The 24,415-nt window shown below is 45.7% G+C and overlaps 9 protein-coding genes across 9 annotated transcripts; 4 read left to right on the forward strand and 5 right to left on the reverse strand.

Annotated features, from left to right (window-relative positions):
* Positions 1-2,488: 2,488 nt before the first annotated feature.
* On the reverse strand, positions 2,489-4,305 carry PADG_03109 (uncharacterized protein; the record flags this gene model as incomplete). The annotated part of the gene is made up of 4 exons (XM_010760434.1): positions 2,489-2,800; positions 3,177-3,515; positions 3,661-3,689; positions 4,062-4,305. The coding sequence occupies 4 exons, from the start codon at positions 4,303-4,305 to the stop codon at positions 2,489-2,491; spliced, it is 924 nt and encodes a 307-aa protein (XP_010758736.1).
* Positions 4,306-6,214: 1,909 nt separating this feature from the next.
* PADG_03110 (uncharacterized protein) lies at positions 6,215-6,559 on the reverse strand (the record flags this gene model as incomplete). The annotated part of the gene is made up of 2 exons (XM_010759965.1): positions 6,215-6,311; positions 6,375-6,559. 2 exons carry the CDS (start codon positions 6,557-6,559, stop codon positions 6,215-6,217), a joined length of 282 nt encoding a protein of 93 aa, XP_010758267.1.
* A 2,144-nt stretch (positions 6,560-8,703) lies between these two features.
* On the forward strand, positions 8,704-10,815 carry PADG_03112 (uncharacterized protein; the record flags this gene model as incomplete). Its single annotated transcript, XM_010760435.1, has 3 exons — positions 8,704-8,758; positions 8,854-9,514; positions 9,597-10,815. 3 exons carry the CDS (start codon positions 8,704-8,706, stop codon positions 10,813-10,815), a joined length of 1,935 nt encoding a protein of 644 aa, XP_010758737.1.
* A 938-nt stretch (positions 10,816-11,753) lies between these two features.
* On the forward strand, positions 11,754-15,736 carry PADG_03113 (uncharacterized protein; the record flags this gene model as incomplete). The annotated part of the gene is made up of 2 exons (XM_010760436.1): positions 11,754-15,043; positions 15,112-15,736. The coding sequence occupies 2 exons, from the start codon at positions 11,754-11,756 to the stop codon at positions 15,734-15,736; spliced, it is 3,915 nt and encodes a 1,304-aa protein (XP_010758738.1).
* Positions 15,737-16,208: 472 nt separating this feature from the next.
* PADG_03114 (3-deoxy-7-phosphoheptulonate synthase) lies at positions 16,209-18,067 on the reverse strand (the record flags this gene model as incomplete). Its single annotated transcript, XM_010760437.1, has 6 exons — positions 16,209-17,301; positions 17,362-17,413; positions 17,474-17,566; positions 17,661-17,724; positions 17,845-17,954; positions 18,016-18,067. The coding sequence occupies 6 exons, from the start codon at positions 18,065-18,067 to the stop codon at positions 16,209-16,211; spliced, it is 1,464 nt and encodes a 487-aa protein (XP_010758739.1).
* Positions 18,068-19,594: 1,527 nt separating this feature from the next.
* Positions 19,595-20,222, forward strand: PADG_03115 (uncharacterized protein; the record flags this gene model as incomplete). The annotated part of the gene is made up of 2 exons (XM_010760438.1): positions 19,595-20,014; positions 20,112-20,222. The coding sequence occupies 2 exons, from the start codon at positions 19,595-19,597 to the stop codon at positions 20,220-20,222; spliced, it is 531 nt and encodes a 176-aa protein (XP_010758740.1).
* A 678-nt stretch (positions 20,223-20,900) lies between these two features.
* Positions 20,901-23,007, reverse strand: PADG_03116 (uncharacterized protein; the record flags this gene model as incomplete). Its single annotated transcript, XM_010760439.1, has 3 exons — positions 20,901-21,833; positions 21,907-22,153; positions 22,295-23,007. The coding sequence occupies 3 exons, from the start codon at positions 23,005-23,007 to the stop codon at positions 20,901-20,903; spliced, it is 1,893 nt and encodes a 630-aa protein (XP_010758741.1).
* A 565-nt stretch (positions 23,008-23,572) lies between these two features.
* On the forward strand, positions 23,573-23,914 carry PADG_11543 (uncharacterized protein; the record flags this gene model as incomplete). The annotated part of the gene is made up of 2 exons (XM_010760700.1): positions 23,573-23,741; positions 23,790-23,914. The coding sequence occupies 2 exons, from the start codon at positions 23,573-23,575 to the stop codon at positions 23,912-23,914; spliced, it is 294 nt and encodes a 97-aa protein (XP_010759002.1).
* A 51-nt stretch (positions 23,915-23,965) lies between these two features.
* PADG_03117 (uncharacterized protein) lies at positions 23,966-24,412 on the reverse strand (the record flags this gene model as incomplete). Its single annotated transcript, XM_010760440.1, has 1 exon — positions 23,966-24,412. One exon carries the CDS (start codon positions 24,410-24,412, stop codon positions 23,966-23,968), a length of 447 nt encoding a protein of 148 aa, XP_010758742.1.
* Between the last annotated feature and the right edge of the window lie 3 nt (positions 24,413-24,415).

Here is a 24,415-nt window from a genome sequence, read left to right on the forward strand (position 1 = left end):
TCTGACTATCACGTTTGAGCAGGTTGAAATACAGAGTATTGTACGGAGGGGTTGCCGGATCAAATGTTCCTGCCATTCCCATTTCCGTTCTAGCAAAATTGGCTGTATCGGCGTGTATCTCACCATCACAGGTAAATCGGAGACCTTGATGCCTGCAAATAATACTCCCTCTCACTCATTAGCTGCCCTTTTTTTACAATTTTTCTCATTCTTCATACAGTATGTCTTCGATTCATCATAAGCACTCATTCCATTGAACTTCATGTTCCAGCTCTTACAGGGCTATACACCTAAGAAAGTCCACAAAATCATAGATATTTCTGAACATAGATAGAGAAATCTAATTAAAAATGCAAGAAAGCAAGACTACAACGCTGATATTGACTATCATATTTCAAAAAGAGTACTGAAAGCATACTTCATGAAGCAGTCAGTCTAAGGAAACATTGTTAGAGAAAGAAGAGTCCGCCATATAATCTATTATTAAAAATTGACATGAATATGAAAAATCTTATGATAAAATTCACTAATCTATAAAATTATATGAAGTTGTGGCAAACAGAAGCTCACTACCAGAGCGCCAGCTTGTTCACTAAATATCCACCTAAAATGCCAACACAATTGGACTTTTCATTCATTTCTTCCAATCTCGGAAAGATCTGATAAAACATACTTCAAAGTTGACTTTCGTATGTAATTTGGCCGGTATAAGCCATATAAGAAAATAAGGTAAAATTAGATATTTCACACTTATAAACCACCAGGTGAAATCCGCAGAGATCGAGCAAAGATTAGAGATCAGAATATCAATGAAGTGGTTTTTCTTTTTCTGAACATAAGATTCAATGTTACTCTCATTTGACAAGTTGATCTTTTTTACAACTCTGTAAGGTTTTAAGGTATGAATTTGTATATGAGATCTTTATGCATATTAAGATTAACCGATTTTGCTAAGAAATATTAGCTTGTATTTGCTTTTGAGAAAGAATATTAAAGTTAATATGATCGAAAAAAAAAAGTAATTTAAAGTGATGAGATATCTAGAACTTTTTAATCGATAAAAAGCTATTTAAGTTTAATATCAAATTTTTAAGATTTATAATTTTATCTGTAGGAAGTTTTTTTTTAAGTTTACTTCCTCAAAATAATTTCTATATAATAGAAAAAATCAATTACTAGTTATATATTAAAATTTAATAATAATTTTATAAAAGATTAAAATAGAAATCCATAAATTTTACTAAATATTATATAATATCTATGTTTATTATTGAGAATAGTATTATAATTTATTAATATTTTAGATAGTTCGAATATTTTATTTTGAAAATTGAAAATAAGTTAGTTTAAAACTAAATTAAATAATTTACTGGAATCAAAGTTGGGAGAGATAACCTGGCGATGATCTCAACTACCCAAATGTTAACCAACAGTGGTTGATTGCCTAAAATATTTCAGTTGATAGTCCAGGAAGCTAGTTGATATAATAACTACCTACCCTGTATTTCTCCCCTAATCCACTGGCCCACTTGCCTCCTTATTTCAACGGAGAATGAGAACGGACCGCAAAGGTTATTTGGAAATGCATCAATTCGCAAGTGATCATGTTTAGTGGAAATATTCAGCCCACACTCTGGCAAGGCTACCAGCGCAAATGGGACAGGGTCATGCTCCCATTCCATTGTAATGCAGAAGAACTAAGCCATCCGAAATACTGTCGCCGCACCAAAGAGGACATATTTGCAAGATACTGGTTGACTAGCAACCGCAATGAACTGTTGGGGACCGAAATACAGGATAGGATAGGATGGTAAGACAGCAAGGCCCAGGGCATCGTTCGGACTGAAAACCGCAATGACAGGCATGGGAGATATCGTTCTGCTCTGTGCATGAACAGCGGTGAAATATGCCTGTTTTCAGTCGTGTCAAGCTGAAAGGCGGTCGGATTACCCGTACTTAGTTTACGATCAATTTGGGTCCCTGTGGATTATCATGACTGCATTGCTCTGTTTTCGTATTAGCTATCATGTGTTGGATAATACAATGCAGTAAATCATCTCCAATAGAAAAGCGCAGGGTGCACTTTTGTGTGACGTGGGGTTGCCCAATCCTTCGATAATCCTGTGCTGTTTTCGAGGATCTTGAGAGCCAAATATAGACAGGAATGGATATTGACATTATCATATATGGTATGTGCGGCAGGTTGGTGTCTTGGTCCATAAAATATCCCGAAACAGAAACTTGAAGAGCCAGTATGTTAACAGAAGTTAGAACGAAAAAGAACGAAATAACGCCTGATCCACCAAGAACAAAAACAAGAACAACCCATCATGAAAGAGATGTCAATCATAAAAACAGGGAAGGATTGAAAAACTCATAATAAGACAAGTCAATCCAAGTTTCACAACAGCACCGGCCAAAGTCAGTCATTCTTCATCCAGCTAACAAAACGAGGCGAAAAACCTCAGCATCCCCCGACTCCTTCCCCTTACCACGAACTATGACCCCCATCCATCTTCAAATCGCTACCCGTCATAAAGCTGCTGGCATCACTGATCAAAAAGACCGCAGCACCACGATACTCTTGAGGAGAGCTAAGCCGATTTAGCATGTTCTGCTTAGGCCATTCGATCCTGCGCTCTGGGTACTGTGTGAATAGATCCTCGACCATGGCGGTGACGATGTAGCCAGGTGAGATGGTATTGACACGGATACCATGTTGGCCCCATTCCGACGCGAGGTTGCGAGCCAGTTGTATCACACCAGCTTTGCTGGCGTTGTAGGCAGGACAGATCAGACCCTATTCGTTGTATTTTTACGGTTAAGTTAGTGAACGCTTTAGTGGCGAGCTAAGGTAAACTGATTGGCATGTTTTGACAGGTTTGCATGTGGGGTAATTTTAGGGGCAAATCTGACGGGGCTATTTTATGATAGCGGGGCTATTTTATGATAGCGAGTGTTGGGTAGCAAATGTGAATGTTCTGTCGCATCACACCCGGAGCCACAAAAGAGAACCATAAAAAAAAGCAATGAAAATGGAATGAGGAAATGAGTGGCTTATTTAGACATTTTGTTGGCTGTCTTTCCGGCTAGGCCGAAGTAAATCACGAAAATAAAAAATAAATAAAATAAAGACCCGACAAGAACAATATGCAACTGACATGGAAATCACGTACCCTATTCGCAATAGACCCGCTCATACTCGCAATCATAACAATACTGCCGCCATTGCCAAACCGGATCATCTGCTTCGCAACAGCTTGCGAAGTCATAAATACGCCGGTGATGTTGATCTCAAACATCAAATTGGCGTCTTTGGCCGTGTACTCCAATGCGGGGGTTTCCTGCTGGATCCCCGCTGCGGCAATAAGACCATCCATCCGGTTTTCATGGGCTGCAATTTCCTTGATGACGTCGTTCAGACCTTCGGTGTCGCGAACATCGATGCGCCGGTAATGAAGTTTTGTGTTCAACTCTTCAGCCGCACGCTGTTGGATGCGATAAAAATCGGGAGACTACACGTATGTAAGTATATTTGTGAGTGATTGTGCTCAGTGGTTGGCTTAATTAGGATACTTTGATCCCAACTATATGTCCTGGGTAACGTGGATATGTGTGAATGGGCGGGACCTCAGTGGTTGCAAAGAAGTATGAACTTACAGGCTGCTCAAGACGGTCAAGGGCGTAGACTGCCATTACCATTTGTTGATTAGCCTGTAGCTCTCATTGAGCCAACGCAGAAAGAGCATAAGAGAAAGGGACTGGTTAAAACGAGGTGATTAGGTCCACAATGAAACTTCCGCGATTTAGAATCCGAAAACCAGCACAAACCAGTAAATCAATCCAATGCAACACTCCAGTATTTTCTTGTTCGGCTGCCACATCACAAGCAATCCCCCCTGGTGCGGGAAAACGCCCTCCGGAGTGATCAAAAAAAAAAAAAAAAAAAAGAAGTAGATATGGAATTGATGAAAACAAAAACACACCGCTTAGGATCATTGATAAGTTTATTGAAAAAAGAAAAAGAAAAAGAAAAAGAAAAAGAAATTAAAGAAACTTACCTATAGCACCAGCTTCTAGCAATGCCTCAGCCTGTGTCAATCCTAGCCCCCGTGCAGCACCAGAGACAACAACAACTTTGCCAGTGAGGAGGAATTCAGGCAATCTGCTCTTAGTGCCCACGAAGTTCTTCTGCTGGTCAGAATCCAAAAGATTGATCTCTTTTGTTGGAGGATTACTGGAACCTCGAGTCACGAATGCTGCCGCTTGCGTGTCATCTTTCGAGCTATTGAAGAGTTGAGACATGTGAAAAGGGGCTGCTCGGGATGGAGGGTAAGGCAGTGGGAATAGTTAGTAGGGATTTTTTGTTGATCCTGTGAGTGTTGGGGCGAGAGCCGTTTGGAGTAAGATAGAATGACGAAGCTCTGCTGGATGATGATGAATATCGAAGACGGATTGGTGAGGGGATCAGAGTCACGAAACGGGTGATTGAGTATGTTGGGGATGAGTGTTCTAGACAACCTTTCTTGGAGAAATCGATCTAGCTTGTTGTATCTATCTATGTACAGTACCTATTTCGGATATCGAATGGAATGCATATAAACGGCTTCGTGGCGAGCTTGGAGTCCGGAATGGAGAGAGTTTGTAAAGGTAATTGTGGATGTATGGTCCGAGGCAGTTCCACACGTATTTTCTAAAGGTATGATTGTCAGTGGTGCGATCCCGCCCTGGGACGCTATCATTTCTACGGAGGAGTCGCGTGGAAGTTGGCTGCTGCAGCGAGCGTTCCATTTTCCCCCGTTTTTAACATATCTATTCGAATATCAACTCAAACATCCAGGTATCCGACAAAGAAAGGTACACCACATACTCTGTTCATCCATACTATTCATACACATTTCACGCGCACAGGCAGGATATACTCCGTACAGAGTATTGAGGTAATAGTAGCCCAGCCTGTTAGGCTCTCCAGGACGACCCCGGGCGGGTGCGTGCTCTGCCAGTCCCCAGCTTGGAGTCACTTGATGGGCAAATATGTGTTGCTGTCACGTTGGCAATAATAATAGGTCACTGCTCTGTAATAAGCGAGGATCCTTGAATTTGAGATTCTGTCACCCCGTAGTGACATGGACTAGACTGGGGAATAAACACCTAAAGGGGAGACCGAATAATTAGAACAACCCCAGTATTGATGCACAACTGAATGACAGGTATGGAGATTGCTCAATCCAACAGCCCGGATGAATCCGTTCAGGACGGGGCCCAGCGGAATTGCCGATTGAGAATTTGGCAGACGACAAGTTGTGGGGGCTGGAGAAACGGGGCTGGAGAAACAGGGCTGGTGGATCTAAGATCCCAAGAAAGGATAGAGTAAGAAGCCCAGATAAGTGAAGGGTGCAACTATGGCCTTGTGAAAATAAAGAATAACGTCACTCTTTAACTAAAGCTTTTAACCACAAATAGGGTTCCACACCCCTATTATTTAGTTAAACCCTGCCAATGACGTGGCTTTCTGGCAGGAGGTTTAGTGGCTTGGCGATATCCAAAATATTGGGGGTAGACTCGGCGTTTGGCGGCATTATTATCCAGTGGCTCATAGGTTAACTATGCTCTTCAATCAATTTCTTTTGCCCAGTAAGAGCTCTCACTCTGCTTTTGATACTCATTTGTTAAAGCGATTTCGATATTCAACGGCACTTGGATTTTTCGATATACATATTGAAACAAAATGAGTGAGTTGCATTTTCTTGAGAGTTCACAATCCATCGTCTCATTTTTTGTTTCTATCTGTTAATAGAGTGGCCAAAAGAGAGAAGATCGTGTTAAAATCCTAGAAACCCTCATTCCATCATAATAAATAAAATAGCCCAGCCACCCCTGAAGGTCAGAAGAGCAAATAAATATATCATTAACCAATCCCTCAGTGAAGAAATGCTCATTGGACATTTCATGTTGTTCCATGTTTCCGTTGCAGTTCTAACCACAATCTCGCTTCAGAACTCTATAACTTCTGATGCATCAACACAACCAATAAATCTAACATAAATGCAGGCACCGTCTTCAAGAACTCGTCAGTCAACACGTGTTTACTTTCCTGTGTCGCATGCCGGAGATCGCGCAGATTTTTTGCAGCAATCGCGACTACCAATCGTTTCAGCCCACAGTCGTGTTCGGGGATGCTGTTGTAAACCTCAGCAATGGCTCTTGGAATCTGTTATAAACCGGTTGGGGAATTCAGTTTCCATTCAAACAACTCCTTTGCATGGCTCTTCAGGCCTTCAATCATCAGGCGGTCTCCGAGAGCATACATCCTGATATGGAGCTAGATAAGGTCCCAGTGCGAAGGGGAATTGTCGCTTGCCTGTTTACTGGACGTTGAATGCTCAGTGTATGCTGCCTTTTTGTTTTTCCTCGTATTGGCAGTCTTGCAGACAACCTGCTCTGGCTGGGGCTGCTTGGTAGCTAGCTTTCCGTTGTCTGGTGCTGTTTCGGGAACTGAAGCTTCGACGTAACTCTCAGAGGCAGTGGAGTATTGCAGGGTATAGAGAAATTCGATCATCTATTGGACTAAAACTGGATCCTCGGTTAGGTTGATTACACCGGAAGATGCCTCCTGAGATTGCAAAGTCAGTTTTTGGTTTGTTTAGGGACCATACCAAAGCTAGCTGTTTCGAGGAGTCCCTACGCGAAAATTGCCATCACAGGCAGCTGCAAAGAATGCCGAACGGGGACAGACGATGGAGCGGTGGACTTGGAAAGCTTCAGAACCCGCCACAACAGTCCCCTAGTGTGTTGTCAGGGCAAATGTGAGGCAGTGACATGTGTTATTCAGTGAATTTCTCAACATCAGAAGTTGTGCTATATGAAGGGCATCTGTTCATGTTATTTCATCTGAACAATAAGGTGCTTTTCATGAGTTCATTACGAAAAATCCTTTTGATTTTTTACATAACTAGGACTTTCTTGTATCTTCTCTACAGAGCAGTTTCAGAATCAGACATGCAGAATGAAGGTGAAAGGTCCAATCCACCTCACCTGTATATTCCACATTCCCGTTGCCATATGAATAGCTGAATACGGATGAATTCATCCCGGGAAGAGTCGATTGCTGAGGGGGGTGGTGTGCCTCACCATGCTACTGCTGAGATGTCCACCAAGCCGCGTTGATAGAGTGGGAGCTCTCATCGTAATATCTTGAATCCTCCAGCGTATTTGCTGCCATGGGCATTATCGTGATGAGTTGGACGAGTGGTTTTTAATGGTCCTGCCCAGAAACAAAGTAACTGTAAAGGAAAGAAATCGTACCTACCAGGTGCTACTTGAGGATAAAAGGAGCAGCTGGTATTTGTACGGTCAGTAATATAATCATGTAGACTTGAATGAAAGCATCATAGCCTGGCAGCTACTCAATGACTCAATCGCTGATTTTCTATGGCTGAAGCAGCCAAACCAAGTCAGTTTGCATTCGGGTTGATTGTTTTATGGGTGCTTTGGATCATATCACGTGGTTGGGATGGTTAATTCTCTACTAGGACTTGGCTAGCTAACTAATAACTATACCTATATCACGTGCGGCGGAGGTACCAGGCAACCAGCCAAACATAAAAGACGTTAATTACTGCGGAGACACGGCGGGCCAACGCCACAACCAGCCCTCACTTTTTTGCAATTTCGTATGCCTAAGTTTCAGTGGTTGCACCCTCTTCGATTTTCCAGACGGTTGGTCCGATCAGCGTGAGAAAAGTGTTGCGCTGAATTTATATTTGTTCTTATGCAGAGAGAGGCATAATTCAACCTTATCTAAGTATGTAGTACTCATACATAGTTTACCTCTGTAAACAATGATTAAATACCAAGGACTCCGACGTACATCGTCCCATAGCTGTCCAAGGAACTGCAACAGCATGATTGGTGTGGGACATCGGTATGGGACATCGGCATGGGGAACATCTGAGCATACACCCATGGACCATGGCTTCTGCGATCGAACCGCCACACGATCTATGACGATTTTATTTTCCATTCCAAGCAACTTACTCCACAGCGAAGCCTTAATTTGTTTTCCATCAAAGGATTCCCCTGTCATTTAAGCCGCTGGTTTGGGTCTCACCCAAAGAGTTTTTTAATGATTGGCGACTGTCACTCCTGCCATTCATCCTTGGCTTCCATGGATAAGGCGGGCGATGAATTATTTCACGAGGGGATGATGTGGCACTTCCGCTATCCTTCATTTAGTTTGGTGTTGGCGATAGTAACTAACACAGGCTAGAGGGGAACATCCCAACAATCTTGGGTTCCTTTTGCTTGTTTTCAAAGTGGTTTTGCATCATAACCAAGCATTTTGCTAAGCTGCGAGATATGCACCCCTACAGGCTAGACAAAGCTTTTACTCTCGAAGGCTGGGAAGGATCTCAGCCACATTTCCCACTAAACATGTGTTCATCCTTGGAGGAGAGGGAGCTGCCAGTTGAACTTGCTGCTTGACGTGTGGGAAAAACTCCACACTGGGTTTTTATGGGTCTGTGGGCAGAACGTGCTCGTGTTTATAACTGTGGTTGATTCCCAAATTGTTGTTTCACAGTTTCGGATTTAAAATAATAGGCCTTGGAATGAGATAAACTTCCCCTCCCTTCTCGGGGTTTGTCTTCCAACTAATCATATTTTTGTTTGATCTGTATTTCTGAATGTACGAGTCAAAAGAGGATGCGATCAGACCTAGCAACATTATGCAGTGTCCTCGCTGTAGCAACGGTTTCAGGTTAGTTTTGCCATAATCAATATGCAAGCTGATTGCAGCCATCTGCATATCATATTAGATCCTCTGGATAAGATGCTGACTAGATGGATATCCAGTATCGACTGTTTCTGCGGCGTATGGACCCATTCGAGATGTAGCGGTGCGGGCCCTCCCAAACGCTCCTGATGGATATAACCCTACCTATGTGAGCTGCAGTGATAAACGTCCAACGGTGCGCAGCGCAGCGGCGCTTTCACCAAACGAAAAAAGTTGGCTAGAAGAGAGAAGGCAGAAAACAATCGCTGCGATGAAAGATTTCTTCGGTCACGTCACTATTGATAGCTTCGAAGCGATATCATATCTTGAAAAATTTGCCCAAAACGTTTCTGCACTGCCAAATGTTGCAATTGCGGTTTCGGGTGGGGGGTACAGAGCTCTGATGAACGGCGGCGGTGCATTGAAGGCGTTTGACAGCCGGACAGTCAATTCCACAAGCCCTGGACGGCTGGGTGGGCTTCTGCAGTCAGCCACCTATCTCGCTGGTCTTAGCGGCGGTGGATGGCTTGTTGGATCGCTCTATCTTAATAATTTCACGACTGTCTCACAGCTTGAGGCCGATGAGGAAGGTTCAGTGTGGGAGTTTAGCGAGTCTATATTTAAAGGACCAATGGTAAAGGGTAGCAAACCTCTCAACACCATGGATTATTATCAGCAAATAAACGACGCAGTGCAAGGGAAGAAAGACGCGGGATTTGACATTACACTTACGGATTATTGGTGGGTTTCATCCCGTGGGAATTCTTTCTCATATTGAATAACTATTTGGGGAGAATAATACTAACCCAATTTCCTTGTCTAGGGGTCGTGCATTATCGTACCAGCTCATCAATGGGCCCGAGGGTGGACTTAATTACACGTGGTCCTCGATTGCTCTCGGCCAGAGTTTTAAAGATGGAGATATGCCGTTCCCGATCCTTGTTGCGGACGGAAGAAATCCAGGAGAGTTGTTCATTGGAGGAAACGCCACGGTATTCGAATTTAACCCTTTTGAATTTGGCACCTTCGACCCAACTGTTTTTGGCTTTGTTCCGTTAGAATTCCTCGGATCAAAATTCGATGCAGGATCGTTGCCTCAATCGGAATCTTGTGTGCGCGGGTTTGACAATGCGGGGTATATCATGGGCACCTCGTCATCCCTCTTCAACCAATTTTTACTGAACCTTAGCGGCGTTGACATTCCAACATTCATCAAGGACGCGCTGAGATCTATTCTCGAGTCGATCGGAAGAAACAACAACGATATTGCGGCATACGAACCCAATCCCTTTTATCATTACTCTAACAATACATCTCCCTTCGCAAAGGAAAAATCTCTCAATGTCGTCGATGGTGGGGAAGATCTGCAAAATATTCCACTGCATCCTTTGATCCAACCAGAGCGGCATGTAGATGTAATCTTTGCCGTGGACTCTTCAGCGGATAATGAATTCAACTGGCCAAATGGTACCGCCCTCGTCGCTACGTATGAGCGCAGCCTGAATTCCAAAGTTGCCAACGGCACCGCGTTCCCAGCTATCCCAGATGTGAATACGTTCGTCAATCTGGGTCTTAACAAGAAGCCCACTTTCTTCGGGTGCAATAGCTCGAACATGACGGGACCTTCTCCTCTGGTAGTCTACATTCCCAATGCACCTTATATATTTTTCTCGAACGTCTCAACTTTCAACTTGCAATACAGCACGACTGAGCGGAATGCGATCATCCAGAACGGATACGACGTCGCCACTATGGGAAATGGTACTGTTGACGCCAACTGGCCCACCTGCGTTGGCTGTGCCATGCTCAGCAGGTCTTTTGATCGCACCAACACGGAAGTTCCAGAAGCCTGCCGGAAGTGCTTCAACACGTATTGTTGGGATGGAAAGACAAATAGCTCTGTTCCACTAGTCTATGCCCCGGGAATTCAGCTCGAACCGTTGAAGATCGCCAGTATGGCGGCTGGCATCACCCCGAGTGTCCCAACTCTCCTTGTCGTTGCTGGTGTGTGGAACTATATGTTTTTGCAGTGGTATCATTGATTTCATGTAAAAAAAACAATATCTCTGTTCTTTCTTTCTTCTATCCGATACTGCGGAGGACTTTTTGTGATAGCGTTGACATACCATTTCCTTCACTCCTCACAGTTGGATTGATTACTTTTTTATATTTAACTTGTTGTCAATCTGCTTTTCTAAATATATCCCATGTACCGACGTGGAAGTTCCCTTTGAATAAAATATATTGTATTCGTCAGGCTGCCAAAATGTACTCGTGGAACGTTCGTGGAATATTGTAGTGCTGTAATATCTGTTTTTTCTTTTCTCCCTAAAACATCTGTCCATATAGTTAATCCATGCCGTCGCCCCATTTCCTCTTTGCAACCTTCTCTTTGTTGATCGTCTTGACTTCGCTCTGTCATATACATCACATTCCATCCCAGTGCTTGGACGATGTTAATTATTTATATACCAAAGACAGTTTACTATTCGCAACTGTTCCCCGATCATACCTGCCTTGGAATGACGCAGTTGTATCACGTGCTTAGAATTAGCCCTAGCCCCCTGACTTGGCCGCTTCTTGGGGCGGGCTGCAACCTTAAGTAAGCTGTTGGTTGTCCTTGACAACCAGAAGCTGACAAACAACAAACAAAAGACCCTTGGTCTGTTCTTCTACATCCAGTTTCAGCATCAGCATCTCGACATCCCCGACATCCAGACAGAGCCTCGACCAGCCAGTCTCGCATTCGACATTAATACGGGCTTAGCATTCAATAAGAGCTTATATTGTTTTACTTACTTCGTACCCCCCTTTTTTTTTTCTATTTTATCAATTGGCTCCTGTCTGTCGCTTTGCTGTCGTCGGATTCGCAGCAGAATAGCTTCACTATATCGGATGCGAAAGCTATCAGGGCTCTGTCAAATCCAACTAATCTATTGCAAACACACCATATAATATTGGTATAATCAGGGCGGTAATAATGACTTCCCAAACCGCAGCGGTTGCCACCCCAGACACCCCTCCGAAACGAATGACCCGTGCGAGGGCTGCCCGAATTACGGAAGCTTCCGACATACCTACGAAGGCGCTCGCGAAAGAGACAGCAGCCGATAAACTAACAGTGCCAACAAGAGGCAGGCCGAGGACAAAGACAGTCTCCGCTCCCACAGCTGCAAAACAAAAGGGGAGAAGTAAAACTGGAAGTGTCGCGGCAAGTTTAGATACCAGCGAACCGAAGAAGCAGCCCGCGAAACGTGGAAGAAAGAAGGTACAAGAGGAGACTCCAGAATCCAGCGATGATGAGATGGACATTGTGACTGTAAGGGCAAGGCCTAAAGCGCCAAAAGCGCCGTCTTCTTCGAATATGCCTACAAATGTCATAAGACCTGCTGTTGTGACGACCAAAAAAACGGTTCCAGCAGGGAAGGACAACAACGAGTCAGAAAATGTCGGAAACGATGATGATGATGATAATGACGATGACGACGAGCTGGCGCAGTTAGAGCTTCCAAATCAAAGACCAGGAAGACCAAAAACCCTACCGACATCTAAGAATTGCAGGCCACTTGTTACTGAAAGCTCAGCAAAAGGCCCTATCAGACGACCGAGGAAGGCAACTGCAGTGGTAGCAGACGATAAAGGCAAAGTCACTAGCAAGAAAATATATATCTCAGCCGCTGCACTGACTGCTTCCTCAGTCGCTGCTAAAGCGAAAACAAGAGGAACGTCAGCCCCGAGGAAGGAAGTTAGTTTCTTGGACTTGGCCGCCGCCGAATCCGACAAAGAGAACCACCCAATTCCTTCCTCGACGGTCGCCGAGCTACATCATAAAATTCAAATGGGCATCAAAGGGAAACCCATTCGAAGAACCGCCACAACCACCGGTGAACGAAAATTAACGACTGATGGGAAAAAGAACGAACCGCTTTCACCAAAAAAAGCAACTCAGATTGCCAAATCCGGATCCTCCGCCAGTTCAACAGATAGCACTGATGATAATCTTGGCTCACCGCGACCTCGGATACCATGCTACAAAGGATCTCCAACTAAACAGAGTCCGCGCAGGCCATTCGATTCCGCAGTTAAAAAGATCGACTTTGTCTCCCCTGTTAACAAATCCATGCTGGGTCATTCTTTGACTCAGGCCTCTCAGAGCGAGAAACCTTTGTTCTGTCGTTCCGTCACGGATGCCATTTCCTCCGTTTCAATGATATTAGCATCGCCAGCAAGAAAACTTCCTCCTTCACCATTGAAAGAATCTATGAGGGATTCACCGCGACGTGCCCATTCACAACCTACGGCCTCAATATCTCGCCCTGAAGGACCTGATCCAAGAGAAAATTCCCCATTGAAATCCACGCCCAAAAAGGGAAAATTGAGCGCCTCTATTTTTCAGTCACCCTTCAACCCCACAACCACACCATTCAGGACCAAATCTATTTTACTACAAAGCTCAGCTAAACGGCCGCCCTCGCCAATTAAACCGGTGGCTAGGGGTAGACCAGAGTCCCCCGCTTCGGGAACTGCATCTGAATTAAGACGTGAAGATGCTTTTCTACATCCTGCCAAGCAACCCTTATCTTCGGAGATAGAACGGGAATCAACCACTGGAGCTGTCAACGAACAGCAGGTCAAAGCAGAGCCCAAGTCAGATGACATTATTATTGATGGTCTCATTAATCTCGATTTGAGTGTTCTTGATGCCGTTCTGCCAACGGGCGAAAATGGTGGGGAGAGCTGTCAACCTGTAGTGGACGAGGGATCCGGCTATGAGGATACGATGAAACCTCCCGCGCAGGAGATGGAAGACCCTTTTATCATTACAGATATCACGTCCATGCCACCTAGCCCCGTAGGCAAATACGAGATTATCAACCCAGATGCAAGCGTTAGTTCCTTAAGAAGCTACCAATGCATCCCTCCAGCTGCACCTTCTCCGCCAGCATTTACGGCCAAGAGCCATGTTCAGTTTGTATATCGTGACGACACGGCTGAGGAGTCCGAAGATGAACTGATGACGGATACCAGCCCATTAAAGTTTAATATTGCACAGTCGCGACGGGGAACTCTTTTCTGTAATGCAACCCTATCTGCAATCGCAGACAACGACGAAGATCCCGAAGAAAAACTTGGATTTACTCCTCTAGCCGAGAAGCTAAGACAGTGGAACTCTATCAGTCCAGTCAAGCGACGTTCTTCTCGAGTGCAAGGTAGAGGTATATTTTCACCTCTAAAGCAAAATGAACCCATTGCAAATAGACAACAGGATATTGCAACAGACATAGCAATGAAACACGAGGCCCACCTTCTAACAACTTCTAGCACGTCAACTCCTTCTTTCTTCGAGGATGCGATGTCCATGAAGCGTCACGAAAGCATGGAGGCTCCCATCCCTTCTAGCGGGTTGGATGATGAAACAGCTATAGAGCCCGGTGACACCAAGATGGATGAGCTCAATATCCATGAGAAGTGGACTCCAGAACCTGATGAAGACATTGAGGACGACGGTGAAACATATGAAAATGCCGCCCCTTCGGAATCCACAGTTCCAATTGATCTCCATTACCTTGGTGAGAATGAGAGCCAGAGGGAATTAGCGGAGAAGGAAAACTCAATTCTGCTTCCCATGTCTGTTACTCCAGTTCGCTCCCGCGTCTATCCTCGCACGATCCATACAGTCTCAAAGGTGCCTCTTCGACCCGATGGCGATGGGTCTGTGCTAAAGGTCCCTCGCAAAAGGAGTCGGTCCCTTTCTTCGCCTAGAAAGACTTCTAACGCGCACCTGGGCACGGGCAAAAGCCTGCCCACGATTTCCCCACGGAAAAGGCAGGCAGCTCTGAAGCCTTTCTCTGATGACATTGTTGAATGTGAACCCGAGCCTGAGCTCCCGGACGAAACACCAACCAAGTACAGCACAACGACATGGCCTCAAGCCGCTGTGAATCACCCAAAGAAGTCTCCTAGCAATCCCAAGTCTAAAAAGGAGCGAGTTTTGCGAGGAGCCGTGGTGTTTGCGGACGTTCACACTGCTGAAGGCGCTGATGCCAGCGGTATTTTCGTGGAACTTCTAACACAAATGGGGGCCAGATGTGTGAAGTCATGGTCATGGAATCCCCGAGCGAGCCTCTCTCCTGTGGAGGGTGTCGATCCAAAAGAGGGAAAGGTTGGTATTACACATGTAGTTTTCAAAGACGGCGGAGTGAGAACATTGGAAAAGGTTAGAGAAGCCAATGGCCTCGTAAAATGTGTCGGCGTCAGCTGGGTTCTTGAGTATGTCGACTTCTCCCTTCTATCCCTCTTTATTAAAAGTGGTCAAGACTGACAACGATTTCCAAAAGCTGTGAACGTAAAAGTAAATGGCTCGACGAATCCAACTACGGTGTGGATGTCAGTCTAGTTCCTCGAGGCGGCCAAAAGCGCAGAAAAAGCATGGAGCCCAGAGTCCTAAGCAACATGAATGGGAGCATCATCAAACTTGATTCATCCACATCCTCCAACAGTGGAAGATGCAGTGTCACCGATCGCGAAACATTCCAGGAATTGATGGGCTTCTCTCCCACAGCAGAGTCATCTAGGCGCGACTCAATGGAGTGGCGCAGGGTACCATCCACCCCACAGCCGGAAAAACGGAACCACTTCGCTATCCAGCCAAAACCTACAAACCTTCCACCAAATCCAATGGCCGAGTCACCCACTACTCCTGAATTCAACTATGCTTTTGACTTTGATGGCGCTTCCGCTCTTTCCCCTATAACCCCGTTCCATCCATCGCAGGGAACCAAGTTAACCCAGCAGACATGCCCGCCGAAGCAATTGAGACAGGGCCTCTTTGATGACAAGGGTCGCGACGATGATCAGATGAGTGAAGGGTTGAAGCTCAGATTGGAGGCGGCCAGGAGGAAGAGCTTGGTATGGAAGCCAAAGGTTGGCAGTCCACTTGGACGTGCAGGGGTGAATTTCTAGGTTCTTTTCGACCATTCCTTTTTTTTCTGGGTGGGCGGTTTGATTTTGGCAAACATAACTTCTTATTTCCCAAGCAGGGTGGAATCTGGTCACGGATGTTGGGTTGATTGTTGGGAGGATTATTGGATTCTGTTTTTGGTCTTCTGTATCATCGCATGTTCTTTGGTTTTAATCTGCGGTGCATTCTTTGCATCCTATTCTTTGGGAGATGGATTTGAGCTGCTTTGGTAGCATGTAATATTCGGTAAATGGTATGTGATTCTTAGGCTTTAAATTTTCAGACTCACTGTCTAAATTGTAGGTAGTTAGTTGGCTTGAAGAATGGATGCATGTGATACACAATTTAAAATGACCGTATTGTCCAAAAAAAAATCATGTGAACTTTTTCCATCTCTATGATAAAAGGTACAAAACCTTTTCTCCTATTCCTTCTATGCTGCGCGCTCAGTCTAACCCAATTGCAACAGCAGCCTCACATCGGGTTCAAGTCGCCCTCCTCCGCCATCCGGTCCCGGTAAAACCCCGCAACCAAGAACGCTAACTCCAGCGATTGCTTCTCGTTCAGTCTCGGGTCACAGAAGGTAGTATACCGTTCGCCCAAACCATCTTCCGTCAACCCCGCCCCGCCGCCAACGCACTCCGTTACCGGCTCACCGGTCAATTCCAAATGCATACCGCCCAAAAATGAGCCTTGCGCGCGATGAATCTCCAACGCCTGCCGCAGCTCAGACAATATATCTTTAAAATGCCGAGTTTTGAGACCTGAGGGTGTGGTGAGTGTGTTGCCGTGCATAGGATCGCATTGCCAGACCGGTAGATGGCCAGAGGATTGCACCGCTTTAATATGGGCGGGCAAATAAGAGGCGATCTTCGAAGCGCCGTAGCGTGATATCAAGGTGACTTTGCCGATTTCTTTGCTTGGGTTTACTATGTTAAGCAGTTCGACGAGTTCATCCGGCTCCATCGTTGGGCTGATTTTAATGCCGATGGGGTTGGAAAGGCCACGGAAGAATTCCACGTGGGCACCAGTGAGTTGGCGGGTGCGGTCGCCTATCCAGAGGAAGTGAGCAGAGGTGGCGTAGTGGCCGCTTGATGGCTGGGTGGTGGAGGAAGCATTTCCTGCTGTTGCATGGTATGATTTAGGTACTGAATCCTGGGGTGCGCGGTAGTATCTGGTGAGGCTCTGTTCGTATTCTAGCATCAGGCCTTCGTGGCTGGTATAAATGTCCACGGTTTCGATTCCCCGGGCTGTGTCGAGACCCACAGTTTTCATGAAGCGCAGTGAGTCGGTCACTCTGGAAACGATACGTTCGTACTGTTCTTTTATTGACGGGGTGATGACGTGGCCAAGTCCCCAGTCCAACGGGGAGTGGAGGTCAGCCAAACCGGATGAAAGCGCTGCTCTGATATAATTCAAAGTTGCAGCAGAATGAAAGTATGCAGATACTAGGCGGGAGGGATCCGGAGTTCTGGACACGGGGTCTGCCTCAAAGCCATTGATGTTATCGCCACGGAAGGATGGCATCGTCACGCCATCGATGGTTTCAGTGGTGCTTGAACGAGGTCTTTTCAGACGTTTAGAACCAGGTGAACAGAATGAACTCTCTCTGGCAATGGGGACTCACTTGGCAAACTGGCCCGCGATACGAGCGATTCTCACTACTGGCTTATTGGCTCCTATTGGACATGTTAGCCAGACTCTAAAAGTTGATGTTGCAGTGATGACGAATATTATACCCCAGATTAAGACTAAGCTCATTTGAAGAATCAATTTGATCTTTGCCTCGATCATCTCTTGATTGCAGTAATCGAACAGCTCAGCACAGTCGCCTTTTAAGATTCAAGGTCAGTGGTTGCGCATTTTACCCAACATCTATCTCATTTGCACTGCAGAAATGCACATCTAGAAAAGCGGACTACTTACCCCCCTGAAGAACAAAGGCTTTACCAAGGGCAACATTTCTCAAACAATTTTTCAAGTTAACAATCTGATCCTCCTACGTTAGTATATATGTCTCAGAATAGAATCACTCTCCTTCACTGGGGCGTTTTCAAAATTTTTTTTTTTTCTTTTCTTTCTCAATTTTTCCCTTGTCTTCGATCCATACCTCCTGAGGGGTCACCAACGAAGGTAATCGTTGAAGTTTGACCAAGGCATTTTTTAAACCTTCCTTATCATCATACACCACTTCTTGTTTGATGGGCTTTGTGGTCCAAGCTAGATCAACATATCAGCCACAGGTTGATCAGCCATTGGGGTCGCTAGAAGGGACACCTACACAACGGAGTCCAATCATTACTTGACTGCTGTTCTGGGCCAGAACACGACATCTCGACACAAACTCTTTCACGTACGCGGGATGGCAACTGTAGTCTACGGTTGATTTGAACAGCCCGGACCGGGAAGCAGCCACTGCAGCGAGTTGAAGATCTCGATAGGATCCTCTTGAACCCTGGGACATATATATTCACAAACAAAAAAAAAATCAAATCAAATAAAATAAAATCAACCAGATTTACGGTTCGAGAGATCTGTTGTATTATGAGAGGTTGGGGTGGATGACGTTCGTTGTTTTGTGGTGGTTGTGTTAAGCGTCAACTACGGATTGGCCTGGCAAGCAGCGAGACACACACACACACACACACACACACACACACGGTCGTAGGTTCGAATCCCACCAAAGAGTATTTTATCACGGGAGGAAAATAGAAGTCAAGGAGTATGTAGGGCTATCATAGTCTCTGGCAGCTTATGGCCAATAATAATGTTAATAGTAATAGTATAACTAAGTTACGTTTTTTCACAAACCCAAGCCAAGACGAGGAAATCCCATTTACTCGACTTCTTCAGACTCGTAGAGCCATAGTTAAGTTCACTACCTCTCGTTGGGTTTTTCTTTTTTCTTTTTTTTTTTTTGTCAAGTAATCACTAGTTAGAACAGTCTTTGAACAGACCCGTGTTCCTTTTTGCGGTAACTTGACGTATTTGTCTGGTACTTGTTCAATTCACAGCTTCCAGGCTGTTTGGCTTAGTTAACTAACTGTGGCTTGCGCCTGAAAGTAATCAATTCTTCCTGCTTCTACCAAAAACTCATTGCCGATGTTGTGAGCAAGCTATACAGTGTCTTTTACCTGGTTTGGACGATGTGTTCAGTATTACACCTACTCTTACTAATGCTGCAGGGACTGGCCGCGACCGTTTCGTCTGCTTTGAAGTGATGTTGTAGTTATTGGAGCGGTCTGCACATAATCCCAACCGCCCGGAAAGATACAAATACGCACGGTACGCGGATCACGTGCAGGCCTATGCGTTCGTCTAAGCCCTAACAGTTTCAAGTATGTACCAAAGGCTCCTCCGACCTGTTGAAAGATCTTGAAAGGAGCCAGTATGAGAATGATCGGCTGGCTCTCCGGTTGTACCAAGAGGGGGGAATAATTGATAATTGATATTATACTATCAATAGAAGACTGAGATTATCAAAAGCGGGAGTTGAAGAATTGTGCATCGAAAAATTGCCCAACAACAAATGGGCCGCTTAAAGGTTTCTGTCAACCTTTCCGCGCGCTAATCTGACTTTAAAGCTGTCTCCCGCGCTTAATAGGCGCTTGATCCTCACCCTTCTTACAACCTTGAACGATATGCACCCCGAAAGTACATTTTAGTAAACCAAAAAAATAAAATAATAAAATAAAATAAAAACCACCCGTTGTTCAAATTATTTTTTAAAATACCCAGCTACCCTCTCTACGACGTCTGCAGATCAATCATTAAAAAAAAAAAAAGGGAAAAGAAAAGAAAAGAAAAGAAAAGAAAAGAAAAGAAAAAAAAAAGGGGGGGAACGAAACAACATCGGAACAATGTGTGCCTCTAACCGCCGAAAACCAGCTGATACAGACCCCAGCTCAACCAACAACGATGATAACAACGGCGAATCCGTCTCCGAACTGCCCACGAATGCTGAGGACCGCGCCGCAGCAGCAGCCCTCTCCTCTCTTGATACCGCCAACAAAACTTGCGCATCAGAAAACGATGCGAGTGTACCCAGCGGTGCAGTACTCCCTTCCGCAGCTGACCAGGAGGCGCTGGGTAAGGCTATGAGTAGATTGGAACTTATTGCGGGGGTAGGAAAAGCTGGAGGTTCGGGTGCAGCTGGGGCCGCTGGATCTGGGAAGAAAGATGACAAGGCAAAGAAAAGCAAGACGGACGTTCGAGCGGAGGAGAAGGAGAAGGCGGTGAAGAAGGTGGTGAAGGTTGCGGCAGAGGATGTTGGTCTTTTGGTGAGTGTGTTTTCTTTGCGGTTATTTTACATTCCTTTATTTTTTTAAACTACCTTTTGGAGCGTCACGCGGTTGTTAACTGGGCTTGTTGGCATAGGTGGATCAGCTTGATCTGACAAAGGTAAAAGCCACGGAGCTGTTGAGGTCACATGAGGGCGATCCGATCAGAGCCATTCATGCGTATATTGCGCCGTCTACACCCCACTGATTAAGAAAAGAGGAAGTTATTCGAGGCGCAGGGATGAAGCTTGGACAAAGGAAGCTTGGCTCGATCAGCCCGAAGAAGCATGGACGCAAATGATGCAGAGAGCCAGTGGAATTTGCTCAAATGCCAAAAATACCCGGAGAGAATAAATCTAAAATTGGACTTGGATTTATCTATCTCCTTAAGAGATACGGAAGGCGCCTTCATCCACTCAAGGCAAGATACATTGGCTCATCGTGGCATACGTGTTAACGATTACAACAAGTGAAATACGGTTTCCCCGCATCTTAGAGGCTTCAAGAAATCTAGTTGCTATTCGTGATGCACACATGCCTTTGGGTTTCGCAATTGAGGGTTTGAACTGATAGGCGTGGGCGAGAGAATTTATTGTGAGCAGCAGGGCTGTTACATGATATAGGCACCCCCCTTTAATGGATTCTAGATACAATTTTCTATGCTTCTATATACATCGTTAGAAAACCTCTCTTGACAAGTCCATCCGCAAATTCTGCTAAACTTGTCAATCCAAGCTGGAATGGACAAGTTGCCAATCAAAAAGGAGTTGCATCTCCCATCAATCATGATCATTGTCATATCATCGTCATCACCGCCGTCGTCACCGTTGTACATGAACACGGTAATGACCAAATTACATCCAATATGTTAGCGTAAATGCACACGTCAACGATTGGGTTGACCCTCAGACGCTCTCTCATGGCTTTGATCGACCCTTTTCACAAAGTCATTCCCCTCGAAAATGGTCCATGTAAGGCCCCAGCCAAACAATGCAGCTCCTGCAAGTGCCCACCATACCGCTCCGACAATATTGTGCTTAAAACCCAGTCCCAATCCCCAACCACCAATGACTGGGCCTAACGTCCTCGCGGCGCTAACCGCGCTCTGCGCAACGCCGTGGACGGTGCCCAACACGCTTGGGTCCGGAATGGAATTATTAACCAAAATAACAGCCGCAGGGAGAGAAAAAGTCCTCGAAATGACCTGGAGAGAAAATACCGCGACCAACGCGGGCCAGACGAGGTACGCACGATTCGGCACGAGCGTTAGGAACGGAACGAGGACGTACGCCAGAGGGGAGAACGGAACGAATGCGCGGAGCAAGTTCAGAGTCTCCAAACGAAAGTGGACGCGCGGGTAGACGAAGATTTGTAGCGGTAGACCGACGATACCTATGGTGGCTGTCGCAAAGCCGACTTTGGAGCTGGGCATGCCGAGACCCCCTCCAAAATGGAAAAATCCGCGACGACTTCCTTCAGGTGCACGTGGGGTAGGCAAAAAGACAAATAACAGGGCGTTAAAGACGCTGAGGTGCAGGGACAGGGCAAAATGAGTTAAGATGGTTAAGACGACATTTTTTGTCCATATTTGGCGAAAGGGCATGCGTTTTCTCCGTGGAATTCGAATTGTATTGGGTGTGGTCGGGATAGATCTTCGAACGCCACACTCCATGTCGATGGAGTCTGCTGCGGTCTGGCCATCATAGATTCCGTTGAGTGGTTGATAGCTGTGTTGGGAACGGCCACATTTGAAGAACCGCCAAATTGCTTTACCTGCTTCTCGTCCCCAGTTGCTGCGATACTTTGCTGTTTCATGGGTCTGTAAGGGAGGGGAGTCAACAGCGGAGGCACAAAATGGTAATGGTAATAGGTAGTATTCATATGAAGCTTACCTCGTCTAACCCAAAGAAAACTGCTACGGTAGAAGCGAGGATAATCATTGCGCTTACAAGATTTGGCAACGCGTACGGCCATTCTTTCATCCACCAGACACCGTCTTCGCCTCCCAACAGTGAACCTGGGCCAAATACACCAGGATAGTTTCGCACGGGGTCAGCTAGAATACCGCCCAATATAGGTCCCAGTATAACTCCAATATTGAAGCACATTGGCTGGAGCAAGAAGGCTTGAGACTGATATCTGTGGTCCTGTTAGCCAATATTTAGGTATATTTGGGCCGGCCAAATGGCAATATCATTAAACATTCGGACAAATTTCAGTGCCATTGATATAGTTATAGGGCACAAGGCTGGATCTCATTGAAGGAAGAGGAAAACATACTTTTTCTCCTCAATAAGTTCTGCAATCATAGTTCGCATAACACCTACATTGCTATTCAACGCGCCCCCCATGGTGCGAAAAATAGCAGCCACAACGAACGACTTTGAAAATCCAAACCCCACGCAAGTCAGGGATGTTCCAAAAAGCCCTATCAAGAGCACTCGTTTCCTGCCCATGAAGTGAGAATCTGCAATTCGGCCCCATATCATCGCAGTGGCAAATTCTGCAGTAGTGAAGCAGCCCTGCAAAAGACCCGCCCGGGAAGATATAGAAGAGTCAGGCAAAGATGGGTCAAAAAACTTAAGTTGGTAAAATATATACGCCTGTAGGGATGTTTGGGTTAACGGCTCAGACAACCGAGCGATGGTCAGGATAGCAAGTTGTGATTTCTTCGGTAGAGATAACCATGATACTGGCTTTTGGTTGTCTGGTGTATCCTTATATGAGTCCGCATCACCCGCCGCGCTGGACTCACTATCTTCAACAAATGAGAGTCGTCGACGGGGAGGGGCTGGCGGGTGCAATTCATTCGACGCACGTTCCCCTACTATCCGTCCATCATTGATATCCTGTCCGAAAGAATGCTCGTGAGCGCCGTGTCTGGTTCCGCTCGACGCTTCTGAATGGGACAATGAACCGACTTCGCTGGTTTCATTGGAGTAACTTCCGGAGCCGTCCCCCACAGCTGTTACCGCAGCATCTATCACAGACATTACCCTGGACATGAAGTTCTACATCGCAGTTCTGGTATGCAGATGGAAAATTGCCACCGTTGCCCATGATTATCTTGATCACGATCAGTCCATTATTTTGATTTCATGGCAGTCAAAAGGAGAACAATCTCCCCGAAAATGCGGAGATATAATGACGACACCGAGGTGTGCGGCATCAGACCGAGAAGCCGAATGACTCAGCAAGGTCGTTGTGGTGCAACCTTGTAACTAACTAAAAATGTTGATCTCCTCTTGCATTTCTGAATAAAACATTGAAGCACAACAACAATGTATCTCCACCCATATTACGGGATATCGAGCCATGTGCATATATCTCTGATACAAGAGCTTTCCGGCTCAGTCGTCGCTCCTCGGATGGATTATGGAATTCTTTATATATATATATATATACCTTGAGATGACTCGGATAAGCTAACCAGGGGATACATCCGGAGCTCTGCTTCTCTACCAGCAAGATCACGGAATGATATATGCTCATGCCTCAGGCTTCCCATACGTTGGCCAGAGGCCTCTAATCCAGCTTCACACTTGGCAATAGGGTAACATGTCCCAAGGCAGGGTGGCCTCTATGCCTCCTCATGATGGATCAGGGGGTGCTTTGGTTTCCGGTACTTCCAGGTACTTCATCTACGACGGTCACCAAAAAAACCAAACTCTTGAAGGTGAGGAGGCTATTATTAATGTCGAAAATAGGCATTCTTTCAAATGTTACGGTTTGTTGACTCATCCATCTACACCACTCACATTTGTGTATCTCCTAGCGTGGAAGTTCATAACTTCCACATTCGAAGTTGGCCCTCAAGGCTTTGAGCCATATTTCCACAGCAGAGCCCGTCTGCAAGAAGTGGATGCATGCGCAGGTTCAGAGTGGCAAAGAGATGGATGAGGCTTACAATTTCTAATTGCATCACATCGTAAACCCCATTAAATGCCTCCTCTAAATACCCAAAACAGGCTCCATATCCCTCAAAAATATCTCCACTGTCTTTGGCCCTACCCCCCTAAAAGACTGCAGCCGCTTCTCCAACTCCTCTCTAGACCCTGCACCTTCAACCAACTGTCCAAAGGACCCATACTCTTCCTTAATTCCAGTAGAGACATCTAGCAACTTCGTCGCCGTAGAGAAGTCATGGCGGACATAGTGGCCCCTATCCAACATCTCAACGAGCTTGTCCCAGCCGGCATCGAGAACTGCTTCGGGAGAGGTGATATTGTCGTGGATTAGTTCGAAGTAGGCGCGTTTGGCCACTTCTTGTTGTACAGGTTTGCCGAAGAGGAGGCAGGCGAGAAACCATTTGAAATACTCACTGCTGGCTTCACTGGGCTGGGCGAGGGTGAGATGAAGGCCGAGGTCGGAGGCGGTGATCTTCTTGTTGGCAGACATGTT

Source organism: Paracoccidioides brasiliensis, assembly GCF_000150735.1.
Source record: "Paracoccidioides brasiliensis Pb18 unplaced genomic scaffold supercont2.3, whole genome shotgun sequence".
Classification (NCBI taxonomy): Eukaryota; Fungi; Ascomycota; class Eurotiomycetes; order Onygenales; family Ajellomycetaceae; genus Paracoccidioides; species Paracoccidioides brasiliensis.